At 35.5% G+C, this 14458-nt stretch overlaps 1 protein-coding gene across 2 annotated transcripts in view; it reads left to right on the top strand.

The window, feature by feature from the left end:
- The window catches only part of SLC36A4 (solute carrier family 36 member 4), a 50955-nt gene extending 37653 nt beyond the window's left edge, over positions 1–13302 (top strand). For both annotated transcript variants that reach the window (XM_058687499.1, XM_058687500.1), the window contains 2 exons: positions 3669–3838; positions 9005–13302. In XM_058687499.1, the coding sequence (XP_058543482.1) occupies positions 3669–3838; positions 9005–9312 (478 nt within the window). In that variant the 3' untranslated portion in view covers positions 9313–13302. The remainder of the gene's footprint in view (positions 1–3668; positions 3839–9004) is intronic.
- The last annotated feature ends 1156 nt before the right edge of the window (positions 13303–14458 follow it).

The following is a 14458-nucleotide window of genomic DNA, read 5'->3' on the forward strand; positions in this document are numbered from 1 at the left end:
GAAAAATCTCTTCCTCGTGATACTTAGTTTAGTGAATATGCTCTAAAAGTTGAGTGGTTTACATTATTCAATCTAGTTGTGAAGAGTAAATAACCCTTGTCTTAGTTTTCACCTTAGCATGAGGTGAGGTTCTTGGTAAGGGTTGTAGCTAGTCCTCAGACTTGTCTCTTCTTAACGGAACTAAGCTCAGATTCCTTTTTTAAAATATTTTTTAATGTTTATTTATTTTTGAGAGACAGAGAGAGGGACAGAGCACAAGCAGGTGAAGGACAGAGAGAGAGGGAGACACAGAATCCGAAGCAGGCTCCAGACTCTGAGCTGTCAGCACAGAGCCCAACGCGGGGCTTGAACCCATGGACAGTGAGACCATGACCTGAGCCGAAGTTGGACACTCAACTGACTGAGCCACCCAGGCGCCCCAGAACTAAGCTCAGATTCTTAACCTGAGTATCACCAAGGGTCTGGGATGGCAAGTGAATTATCATAGTTATCCCAGGAGTAGCTTATATCCCAGGTTGGCTTTTCAAAAATTTTAAGATATTTGTATCTGTAAATTTAGGGTGAGTTTTGATTTATTAGCCAATGTGGGGAAAAGAGTAGAAGCATTGCAAATTTTGAAATGCTGTGCTTTTAAAACTAATGTTTTCATTGGAACATTTAGTTGCCCCATAATCTGATTTCATAGATTTCATATATTGACTGCAAAGTAATTATTTAAAACACACACTTATGTTTTTTACTAAGATATTAAATTTCTTTGCTACCAGTATAGTGTTTTTTCAAGCAATAATTATTTTATTCTTTGAAGTATTTTTATTTGTGATATTGAATAAATATAGTTTCTAAGAATTACCTATCCATACCCATTTTTTATTATTAATATTTACTTAATGAGTATCTGCCACCTGCTAAGAATATACAGAGAAGAATAAAACATGGTCTCTAACTTTCAAGAACTTTGGCAGTGAGTTTCATGGTAATTTTTAATGTGCATTAAATGTTATTTAAAAGTTGTTTACATTCTTCTGTATCTTCAAAACAACTTCCTGTAACTTTAAGAAAGTTTTTTGTCCTTTGGACATACAGTTTAAGAGTAGATTGTTCTTTCAACTCTTCATTTCTAAAACTTAGTACGTAGATGCCTGCTTACAACCAAATTAAGAACAAAGGTTGGTAATCCCTGTAGAAAAGATGATGAGAGAAAAAGTTTAGGTTGATTGAAAATATAGATGTCAAACAAAAACTGGTAGATTCTTAAAACAGAAAAGAAGTAAAAATGGAACAATTGATTTTAAAAGACTGCAGTGCTTTTCTTAAACACTCTTATTTCTATAATTACTCTTCTGTGGTTGATAATTGGAAGTATACTAGCCTTTAAAAGGTTCATGTCATTTTATTTCCCATTTGTACTCTGTGTAATACCAAATGATAATATTTGCATATAATCAGTGTTATTGACTGGCATTAATAATAACCAGATCCTTAGCCTGTATAACTTGTTTTAAATCAATAGAAAAGTAATTATACCTATATGCATAGATGTATTTTATAAAAGATTGTTAAAAACATATAAGTTAAAAGATTATTAGAACAAAAGGAATGTTCTAATAATAAACTGGTAAGAATATTTAATTGTCTATAATTATATATCAGAGTAAATGAAGCAGGAGTCTTTATTCTGTACATTGCAGTAATTTGACCGTTTATATTTAAATCTCAAGCCTCAAGCTGAGAAATATATCCTGAAAGCATTTAATATTAAGATTTTATTGTTGCTAGCCCTAAGGAGTTCCTTCTTTCTTTAATTATGTTGTTTGCAGTATTTTCAAAGCTATTCCTACTCAGCTGTTTTTCTTTCCTCTTAACTTCCTATGATGCATATATTATAGAAGGAGACTTATGAATTCCCTCTTGCTTGGCCACAGTTTAGAGAACTGTTGATAATCTTTACTCTAAGTCTTAAGACATCAGAAATAAGCTTAAAGCCTAATTAATATTTAGGACTTTCTGTACCAAAAGTGGAATATTTTATATCCCTTTAAAATGATTGTATTTTTTCTCCTAAGGAAGAAACACTCTCCCCTGTGCGTAGGCCTTGCAGGTGGGAAAGCAGAGCTCTAAAGGGAAGATCGGGGCTATCAATGATGTTTCTGCCTAAAGAGGACGTGTGTTAATGCTGCGGCACTTTCTATCCATGGTCTCCTCTCCAGTTTGTTTGTTTTCTTTAAAGAATACAAGAGCAATTGGTTTTTTTTTAAATTTTAATTGTTGCAAAATATTCAAAATTTCAAAAAACCACAACACATAATTTTATTATCTGTAACCTAAGAGAGTAGATTCTATAATGTTCTGAGTCCTATGATTCTAGTTTTCTCTGTGTGCCATTATCAACATTTAAAAAGTGTTGTTTGTCCAGCCAAAAGGTAGTTAACCAAAGTCTCTATAGGGACATGTATACTGATTTCGACAAGACACCATCTACAATGTAGAAATTCTAAAGATACTTATAAAACTAAAACTTGCGGTGCTGTTTTGAAGCACTGGGCATCAACCAGCCTAATAACTCTATTTCCCTATTAATGTAACTTTTATATAGGTGGAATTCCTGTGTAATCTAGAGGACTTTGCAAGTTGAAACCATTTAGATGCCCTCCTTGTGGACCTAAGAATGATGACATTTCTGCAACTAATGACATACATACCAAGATTTTTAAGCAAGGAGAAGCATAACTCAAAGTTCAGTGTGAAGTTTTTCTTCTATATATAGATCAAGAAGATATCAAAGACAAACAGTATGCTCAGTTTTTAAAAGAAAGTTAAGAAAAGACATTAGCTCTTCATGAGACTCAGCCTAGCCTTTAAAACATTGGCTTAGGGGCGCCTGGGTGGCTCAGTCAATTAAGTGGCTGACTTTGGCTCAGGTCATGTTCTCACGGTTTGGGAGTTTGGGCCCCACGTCGAGCTCTATGCTGACAGCTCAGAGCCTGGAGCCTGCTTTAGATTGTGTGTCTCCCTCTCTCCCTGGCCCTCCCCAGCTTGCACTCTGTCTCTTTCTCTCAAAAATAGATGTTAAAAAAAATTTTTTTAAACATTGGCTTAGCCTAAAATGAAATATTTCCAGCAATATTCTGAAATCTTTGCATTGCCACATTCAAGCTCTCTAGGCTTGTCAAAATGAACTGTCCATACGTCATCTAGAAATTTAGTAGAGATCAGCTAGCTTTTTTTTTTTTTGATAAAAGCATTTAATTAGTAAGATACTGGCCTACGTTTGTGTTAATTTCTTACCTATCTAACATTAAAGGTAAAAGGAAGAAAGCCAGATTCCTAGGGGGTGGTGGATAGGGAAAAAGAGTCTGACAAAAGGGTACAAACTTTTACTTGTAAGATGAAGAAGTTCTAATGTATAATGTGGTAACTATAGTTGATAATACTGTAGCGTTTAACTGAAATTTGCTGAGAGTAGAACCGAAGTGTTCTCACCAAAAAGAAAGAAAAAAAAGACAAACATGTGAGGTGACGGATGTGTTGATGGAACTCAATTACGGGACTCTTTTCACAATGTATACTTAAGTCATGTTTTACACTTCATTACAGTTTTGTCACTTATACGTGAGTAAATCTGAGGGGAAAAGAATCAACTGAATTTTGAAATATTCCTTTAACAGGTTATATCAATCAGTGAAAATTCTATATTCCTTTGGCATCTTTGTGACATATTCAATTCAGTTCTATGTTCCGGCAGAGATCATCATCCCTGTGATCACATCCAAATTTCATGCTAAATGGAAACAAATCTGTGAATTTGCAGTCAGGTCCCTCTTGGTTAGTATTACATGTAAGTATTACTACATATTTATAATTATTCTTGTTGAATTGCTTATAATTAAGCTACTTAAGTTATATTTTTTAATATGTTAAAAACAATTCATTCACCTCGCTGAGATACTTTTTGGGTTAAAATTCTGTTGTTCTACCACTATATAAGAAAAACACAAACCAGATCCTATCATACTTAAAAGAACTACTCAAATTATTATTTTGAAAACTACATCAATGGTGATTAAAATATATCTAAATCAGATGCATAAGGGACTCCTTATATTGTTCATACACATTTTACATCGGTTTTCATTTTCCTCAGGTTTTTTATTTCCACTAACTTTTGTGTATTTAACAGTTTGATTCTCTAAGACTACCTATAGAAATGGGTTTTATTTTGTTTGGGTCTTTAATTATTTCAGTGGCTAATTTATATTATTTGAAGGAATATATAATCTTGTATTAAGGTTTCACAATATAAAATGCCTCCACCAGAAAGCATTAAAAATGGAGACCTGTGGAGAAAAAACTTGATTGTGGTACAGTGATATACTAGAAATAGCATGAGTTTTGGGGTCATACTGACCTGATGGTTGAAACCTACCACTCACCTGCTGGTGTCTTTAGGCAAGTTACATAGCATCTTTAAACCCCTCTTTCCTCAACTTTGAAATGAAGATAAGATTTCCTTAATGGCATTTTTATAGAGTTCAAGAATATTAGCAAAGTAGCCAGCATTTATTATTGTCACCATTATTATTGTAACCACAAATATAAGATGACCATAACACTGAACTAACTAATGGGATTGCCTAGACCTAGAATGACCCATAGAAATGGGTCAGCTTTCTGTGGAAGAAAACCATCTTGGCCCATTCAAGGTGAGAGAAACGAGAGAGCTAGAAATTCGAGGCAACTCTATAAATTGCAGTGAGCAATTTGGGGTGGATCTTACGCCTAGATGTAAAGAAGAAGCAAAGCTGGGAAGAAGAGATGGAACCTGTTTTCCAAAGTAATCATTTAAGTGAATTGTATCAACAATAATCATCAGAAATCACGCTGAGGAATGAATTCAGTAAGCCCTTACTCCAATGACTAATAAAACATTCAGTAGGAAAACATTATTTTAAGACATTTGAAATATTTCTCACACATTGTTTTTATTGATATTTTGACTACTACATAAAAAGACTGATTTCAGTAAAAGTCCTTTTAATGTAGATGTAAGACTATAAGTTCTGAGAGTATATCTCCTTTTAAAATTACTGAAGTTCAGGGCGCCTGGGTGGCTCAGTCGGTTAAGCGGCCGACTTCGGCTCAGGTCATGATCTCGCGGTCCGTGAGTTCGAGCCCCGCATCGGGCCCTATGCTGACAGCTCAGAGCCTGGAGCCTGTTTCAGATTCTGTGTCTCCCTCTCTCTGACCCTCCCCTGTTCATGCTCTGTCTCTCTCTGTCTAAAAAATAAATAAACGTTAAAAAAAACTTAAAAAAAAAAATTACTGAAGTTCACTTGAAGGAGCTTGAGGAAAACATTAACGGGATTTAACACTTCTGATATTTTGAGAACTCCATCCATTTCTGCACATTGGCTGCCATTGTTATGTGGAAGCTGCCTGTCTGCTGAAGCACAGAGCACACTGCATATCCGCTACCATGACTTTATTCCCAGAAGCCACGGGCTTTTTCTCAAGAGCTGAGTTCATGGCACAGAGAGTTGCCAGTTTTCTTTCCTGCTTCTGTCTTTTAGTTAAAAATAGTGAAAGCTATTGAACGGTATATGAGGGGTATATTTACAGCATGCTTTGGACAAAGAGAACACAGACCAGGCAGTGTTCCCTTCTACTTCATTGGGACACATCATTGGACGCTGAACTTCGTTTGAGTCTTGGGCACATCCTGGTAAAGGCCAGTTGATATTCATGGCAGGACTGTTTTTCATCTGTTCTCTAGAGCACTTGACAAGCTTTTGGGGCAGGCTCCTCGCTGATGAATGTGTACACAGCTGATGGGACCTCATCGTGTCCACAGAGCAGGCTGTTCACCACTAGCAGTGAGAGTGGAGGCTCAGCTGGAGGTGCTTTGAAAATTGAATAACCTATCAGTGTTCCATAATCCTTTCCAAGTACCGAATCTGGGTTTGTAGGATTGGCCTTCAAAGTAGTGGGCTTATCAGCTTGGGTTGCATTGGTTTGTCCAAGGCTCTATTTAGCATTTGAAGCATCATTTCAAAGTATCTTCTTAGTGGAACTCAAAAGCTTGGAAAGATGGGTCAGACTCATCCTAGCTGTTGCCTGTAGGCACCTTACTTGCTATAGAGGCTTCTCACAGGTGAGGGAGAAGAGTGAGTCGAAGCTGGCCAGTGGCCACCATCGACTACAACAGATACTTTTTACTTTAAGAGCACATCTCTAGAAAGAACCTGTTAAGTTTTGAATTGTAATGAACATGGAGACCAATGTTTTGATTCCATGTTTGACTTGAATCTGTAAAATATGCTAAATACTATTTATTTTTGTTATTATCCAATTCATTGATCTTTCTACTATTTTTATTTTGGAAAGTTTTTGGCTTTGGGAGCATGCTTTCTGGTTTTAGGAGATTATGACTACAAAGCACCAAAAAATAGAAATCTTACTAATTTGTAGAATACTAGAGAAGATACACTAAAATCTTTCATTTAAGTTAGGTGCCACTTCAGGTGAGGAAAGATACGATTTCGTAACCTCATATTCTATCTTAGAGTCAGGAGGTATCTGGGGAGTACCATTAATTATTTGTGTGATTAAAATTTATGTGCTGGAGTATTTCTTACAGTTTTGTTGTTAAATACCAAGTATTTTGTTTCTTTCTCTGATACATCTTTTTTCACCCTACAGTTGTCAAGAATGGACTTAAAATAGGATTTTTTTTTTTATGAGAGGAAACTTTGTGCCTTAAAGATACTTTCTTTTTCTCTATACTGTAGTTTTGGCAAATAGTGAATAAGCTTAATTGGTTTTTAGTAGATCTACTCATAATACCTGTCTATAAAGGACATAGGGCAGCCTATTTACAGTAATCCTATAGTAAATATTTGTAATGAATAAATTGCCCATATTCTAGACTATCCTTTGTTTCTGTGATTTTGAGTGTTTATATATTGATTTTGCCTAAAGTGTACATATTTATCTTCCTTGTCTACTAATAGCATTATAAAATAAAACTTCAAGCCATTTTTTACTAGCGTGTATCTACTGATTATATAACATTTATTTTAAGTTTATTTATTTTGAGAGAGAGAGGGAGGGAACAAACCAGCGGAGAGGGGCAGAGAGAAGGAGAGACAGAATCCCAAGCAGGCTCTATGCCATCAGCACAGAGCCCGATGTGGGGCTTAAACTCACCAACTGTGAGATCATGACCTGAGCCGAGATCAAGAGTTGGACGCTTAACCGACTGTGCCACCCAGGCGCCCCAATTATATAACATTTAAAGGATGACTTCAGCTAATTGATAAATTTCATGATCAAAAGTGTTTGATAAATGTCTGAATAGATTTTAAAAACCTATAGTGTTCGTCCACATGCTTTTTCAGCCATATTTCACTTGATTTTTCCTAGTAACAGCTGGATTATTGAAAAACATTAATGAGGAAAGATGAATTCCAAAAAGAAAGCCTCTTCCGATGGCTCTGTTCTGGTCACGCTTATCCAGCCAGTCTGCTATACTGCCGTCTGCTATAAATAGGTAGAAATGTGTCTCCATGAAACGGATGTAGTCACTGAAATTTGCGAGGTCCTAATTGTGTTTGGGAGTTATGCTTATAGTGCCCTTGAGAAAAATGTTAAGAGAATGTAGCAAGCGTCCGTTCCACAGGGAATCTACTCTATGAAGCATTTCCAGTTTAGAGTTTCAACTTCTTCCAAGTCATTTATCTTATTTAAGAAACTTTGCTACACTTCAGTCCTCTAGGTGTGAGGCTAGGTTTATAATTTCAAAATAATTTTTGGTTTTAGATTTCAAAAGAATTTAAATAGGAAATAACAGATATTTCCGAGAAACCTAGTGGTTCCAAACTAATCCCATGTCCTCCGGGAAAACATTGAGAGCCACAAAAAGAATAGGGGAAGGAAAAAAAACACCCATAACCTAAAAATTAAGAAGTGGAGAAACGAGTAGGCTGCACCCTGAAGACTTCATTGCAAAGAGCCCAAGTTAAATTATATACACACCACAGAAAGGTTGGCAGGAGACAGAGAGACTAGAAATGAGGAAAGCAAAAGTACATAAACTTAAAAATAAAGAGAGGGATAAAAAAAAAATGGAGCTTTAGGAGACAAGTTAGGGAGAGCCGGCACAGACCTCGATGGGGTCCTCAAAGCTGGGACTCTGGGGGTGGAGTCCTCCGTGGTGGCAGGGCTGACATGGCTGTCACGGGGTACGTGTGAGCAGACTCCATTGTCTAGCTGCTCCAGACCCTCAGCAAGCCGTTCAGTGAACCATTTTAGGACATTTTGAAGCAGGTGTAGGGGTCTTAGTTTTTACAGACCTTCTGTTGATACCTTTGTTATGATGAGGGCAAGTGAGGTCAAGAAAGTGCAAGATCAGAACTTTCAGAAATTTGCCAGTAGTTTGGAAGAAAATCCTGTCAACAGTAGTAGTAGTAAAACATTATTTTGTTTTCATTTTTCATTTTGAAATAATTTAGAAAAGTTATAAAAGAAAGTAGAGTAGAAAAGTTATGAAAGTTGTTTACGTAAGAAAATCTGTTGAAAAGTCACCATTCAAGAAATGTCACTCACTGTTTTGGTTTCCTTGTGTGTTTGACAGAGTCTTCAACAGGCAGCAATTTAGTTAGTGCCTACTTGCATTAATTTTGAAGTATTGAAAATACAGTAAAACCTTGGTTTGCGAGCGTAATGCATTCTGGAAACATGCTTGTCATCCAAAGCACTTGTATATCAAAGTGAATTTCAAGAACCATCGGCTTGGTTGGGATCATGTGACATTCCGTGTCATGTACTACTCGTATTGCAAGACGTCGCCCGTTTATCAAGTTAAAATTTACTAGAAATGTTTGCTTGTCTTGCAGAACGCTCGCAGAACAAGTTACTTGCAATCCAAGGTTTTATGTATCTACATTTAGTGCTCATTTAAGCAGTATACATTTAAATAAAGAAAATACGTATTTTTATTTTCTAGGTGCTGGAGCAATTCTGATTCCTCGTTTAGACATTGTGATTTCCTTCGTTGGAGCTGTGAGCAGCAGCACATTGGCCCTGATCCTGCCACCTTTGGTTGAAATTCTTACATTTTCTAAGGAACACTACAATATATGGATGATCCTGAAAAATATTTCTATAGCATTCACTGGTGTTGTTGGTTTCTTCTTAGGTACATACGTAACAGTTGAAGAAATTATTTATCCTACTCCCAAAGTTAGAGCTGGCACTCCACAAAGTCCTCCTCTAAATTTGAATTCAACATGCTTTATGTCTGGGTTGAAATAGTGGAAGCAGAATTATGAGTCTTCTCCTTTTGTCTCAGTTCTGAAAATTATTAAAATAAGAACTGGTAGAGTCCATTGCCATATGTCTAAAATTAGAGCCAAATTCTCTTTTCTTTTGGCACAATAATGACATCTCAGTAGTAAACTGTAATTCTTTACCAGTAGTGGTAAACTATGACAGATTCTTTGTTTTGAGTATTAATAATAATTTCAAAAAATGCTAGTTTTGAAAATACTATAAATTAAAATGTAGAAGAATTAAAGAATAAAAAGACTTCCATTATTCTTCATTCAATCAGAAATACTCTAACCAAGATTCTCTTTTACACCCATGCTCCTCTTTCCCCACCCAGCTGAGGAGAGGACAAAGTTCCAACAATAAGAGAATCAGAGAAGGACATAGTTCACAAAAATCTTCAGACCATCTTGGTGAATGTCAAAGTGTACTTTGTGTATAATGTAAAAATATCTCAATTGTGTTTTTATTAGAAAGCCAAATACTTACGAATCGCCCTTGCAAGGATAGAAAACTCTAATGTAAGCATCAGAAATCTCTAAACCAGAATTGTTCTACACCATTCTATGATGGTGGTTGACCTGCACAATGAAAATCATGAGGTGCTGTGGAGATCCTGATTTAGTGTCTCAGTCACATTTGGAAGAGACTTTAAGGGTTATCCAACACAATTCCCTTGATGTCCAGAAAGGGTAAGTAACTTGGTCAAGACCACTTAGCTTTGAGATCAAGCAAGAGAATCTGATCTCTTTACCCCAGTCCAAGATTTTTTATTTTTCACATCACATCCAAGAAAAATAAAGTATGTTCAGTTTAGCCTTTAGTGTTGCATCTACATAATTATATTTTAAAGCTCAGAAAGCCGATCTTTTAGTAATATATGTGACCTGAGCTTAAAATCAGAGAACTCTAAAAAGGATGCCTTACCGGTACATAAACCTAAACAAGAGAAAGAAAGTGTTTGTTTTAGAGAATAGAAAGCACTTTCTGGTTTAACTGCTGGTGAGTTGGAGGTGCCCAGCTATTCTGTCTGTGGCTGGAACTCTCATTTCTTTTTCTAGGGATTGTAGGCACCGTTTTTCTTAATGGCAGAAAATAGGTATCTGACAAAATACAGGATTTGTGTATTATTTCCAGCCTGTGGCTTTCCTGATTATAGCCTTTTATCAGTCTGAATGGGCAGAATTAACAAAAAACATAAATTTATACTGAGGAAAAATCAAGGCAATAATAGACTGTCTACTAAATATTGAGATACTCCAGGTTTCTTGCACAGAAATACCTTGTATTCATATTTGTCAAGCCCAGTTATTAATGAAAACAAGCTCAGTTGACATGGATGAAAACTTTTAAGTTTAAAACATTAGGAATCTTGATTTTTTTAAAAAAATTCATACATTAAGACATTTCTAATCAGGCTGGTAATTTGTAATACTACAAGATATCGTCAAGATCACTGTAGTATATGTATTCTATATTTTTATATGTAAATGTGAACTTAGCTCAAGTATTTTTTTGCTTTACATCATTAATGAGTCATCAAGTACAATTCTAACAAAGTCTCAGAAGCTTTATTTTTGTACAAATTCGTAAGAATCAAACTTTTTTTAAACACTTACATTAGATATCACCGATAATTTTTTGTGACACTTTTGTATCAAATCTATTACGTTGAGCTTTCAGTCACACTGAGAGAATGTGGAAGAAGTTACAGGAAAAGTAATTGTCATTGAAACTGTTACATAGTTGTGTTTCTAAGAATAAATTAGGTTTTTTTTTAAAAGAAATGTAGAACTTGGTATAAAATGACTTGAAAACCATTTAATAGAAAGCACTATTACTTTGCCAGGTATCTTCAGATATTTCTAGTCTATGCATGAAATTTTATTTTTATACTTTGACCTGTTTATTTTCCTTATTCATCAAATTCAGTGAATTTCGAATAGTTGATTATAGCAATAAATGAATTTTAGCATGAACAGAATGTTGAGTGCATTATCAGCCAGGCTTCCTTATGTAGCGAGTGCTGAATCGACATCCAGTACTTAGTTCACTAAGTGATCAACACTTTAAATATGAGAGGAAAGTCGAGATGGTGAAAGAGGGGCTAAAAAGGGAGAGACTAGTCCCAATTCTTAACAAGAAACTATTTAGATGTAAAGGATATATGCACTCTTCTTTAAGGATTTTTGATGAAGCATATTTTTTGCGAAAAAATCAGTGTCATATTTTTCCTCTGAAAATTTAGTTTTAACAAGTTACAACGTTTCAAAAGATTTTTGGAGAAGATATTTTGATTAGAACAGCTGTTGCTTTTATTTGGGGGCCTGGAAAAATGAGAGTGGTTGCACCTGTCAAATTGTGTACTTGATGTCTAGGTCCGTTACATGATGGCTAGGGCGACTTCAGCATTTCACCCGCCACTGCAGTAAAAAACTCTCCTCTCTGAAAGTGAGTCAGGTGCCTGAGAGGCCTTTCCACCACTGAGGTAGGGGAGAGAAAGGAGAGCTTTACTCACCTCTGCTGACCTCTGCTCTAAGCCAGTCATCATCAGCACCCTACATTCGAAAGGGTTTTCCCAGCTCCAGAGTCCACTTGTCAGAACGCTGGCTTTCAGACCTTTTGTATCGGAGGCTTTTCTTTTCCCCACATGGTCAGATTTCTGCACAATTAAATAAGAATTGGGGTTTGTTTTCCCTAGGTAAAGACCAATTGGTATTATGTTATCAAATAAAAGAGTGCAGTGTATTAGCAAATGCCACATCATGTTTTAATTCTGTCCTTGCTGGATTCTCCTTTATTAAAACCATTTCTGCCTCCCACCTAAGCAGTGCACTTAAATTAACATTTTTATAGGCATTTTATGCAATGTGCATGTTGTAAATTTCCTAACAGGGCCTAATTTCATTCAGTATTTTCAGAATAGTTACAGGAAAGCTGTCTAACTGCAAAGCACTATAAAAATATTAACTGGACTATTAATTAAAGTTCCGCATTAGTGCCATTTCTAGCTGTGGCAAAGTGCAGGTCTGCCTCTAGCTTACCTGGGGCACTTGGTCACTGTAGATGTCAGCCCAGCCTCTGAAGTACATTTGTGTATGATAGTATACAGCCACATTAGGTTTTCACCTCAGTTCTTTCTTTATTTAAAAAGGACAGTGTACAGAATAAAGATAATGGAAATAATAAATAATTTTAAAATCATACCCGTGGCTCAATGAGTATTTTCTGTTGAGAAATAAAAAAAATCGGTAAAAATACCGTTGATCATGTAAAATGAGTTTTGTTTTTTTTTAGTGAGTATTTTTTGTTCATTTTGGATTACCTAGCCTCCTCCTTCATAAGAAAATTTGAGAACTTTGATCTAAAAGGTGAAGTAAGACACTTCCTAACATGACGTGGCCAACTGTAATAAGTGATGCTTTCTTATGGACTATCTTGTTTATGCCACTAGTGCTCACTGGGCTAAATGCCTTAATGAAAGTGGCTGATTTCCACCTAGAAGATAGGAAAACATGCTTAAGAAATGACTAGAAATGCTATTTATTGCCCTCTGATAAATGACAACTCTCATTCTTAAAATTTCATATTAAAATTAGCTAGTCCTTACGTACACACACACACACACACACACACACACACACACACCAGTAATCTATGTGAATTAGATACTAATATGAATATACCATTTAAATTGGGTCCAGAAAGATAATGCATTCATTGAAAGATCACTCCAGAAATTATTCCATTAGAGTTTTCTTGATAACAGATAGGAAATTACATGCTTATATCATGAATAAATTAAGCTGTGGATTTTTGTTTTTCAAAATGATTTTGTTAGTTTGAAAACTTAAGTTATCGTTGCACTTGAGTTCTTTTTCTTTTAACTTATTTTTCTTTATTATATGAAGAAAACTGTCTTAAAGTACTGTAACTTCTGAATTTTCAATAAAATACAATTATTTTGCTTGCAAATGCCTTTTTAAATGAATTTGGCTTTTATAAGCTTAAGTGATATTGACAAGTGTCATAAGCTGAAAATGGCACTCATATTCTCATAATAACATTTTAATCAGTCTCTGTGGTTAAATCTTTGTCATGTGTGATCTTCGGCGTTGCAAGTTGGAATCGTGTGCCTCCAAGATTTGAGAGCAGAAGTTGATGAAAAATGAACACACTCAAACCATGACCTGAGCTTCCTACAGAGTGAACACAGAATGAACAGTCTGGCGATGCTGCCTCCGTGGTTTAATGTCCCATTCTCTTAGGTCAAGAATATTGTATCACTCACACTTTAATACGCTTTGCTTGCATTATGCCAACTCACCATATCAAAGATCATGAAGATATTCATACCTTTAATAATAATCCTGCTCTTGTGAACCTAATGTAAGGGCAGGCCATAGTTCATCAGAAGAGAGACAGCAGCAGCATTACGCTTTAGTCGTGAGAACTTGGAAACAACCTAAATGTTCAACAATAAGGAAATCATAAGTTGTGATATATTCACCTAGAATACAATGCAGATTGTATTAATTACACTATTGTCATACCAAAGATGAATAATTTTGGAAAGAATACACACATGAAATTAATTTTTAATTGCAGCTCTGTAAAAATAATGCTTTTGAACTGAGATGAGATACACAGAAATTGGAACCATAGTGTTAGGAAAAAAGATGGGTTACTATTTTAAAATGAATAGTAAAGGAAGGACTGTGAGAGAAATAAAGAGGAATAAAGTTATAAAACCTTAGGAGGAGTACATGCTCTTAGCCAGCAACAGAAGGAACAGGAGGACAAAGACAATAAACATACAGTAGGGATAGAACAAGGTACAGATGCAACGAGAAGCCCCATGGGCTACTTGCTGAAGGAAAACATCAAATATGACCACTTCGTAAAATTAATTTTAGGTTTTTTTTTAATGCAAAAGATTTAGAATGGTGGTTCTAACATATGCAACATGGCCTCAAAATTTTGCACATAAATTGGTGGGGTTCACATGTCAAAGGACTGGCTTGATTTGACACTTCCTTTTAAGTGTAGATTTGTTTGAAGGCTTAAAATGGTGGGAGGGAATCAGGTCTTCTGGTCTTCAGAGTTTTCTGGTGCCATGAAGTACAGGACT

Source organism: Neofelis nebulosa, chromosome 10 (assembly GCF_028018385.1).
Source record: "Neofelis nebulosa isolate mNeoNeb1 chromosome 10, mNeoNeb1.pri, whole genome shotgun sequence".
Lineage (NCBI taxonomy): Eukaryota > Metazoa > Chordata > Mammalia > Carnivora > Felidae > Neofelis > Neofelis nebulosa.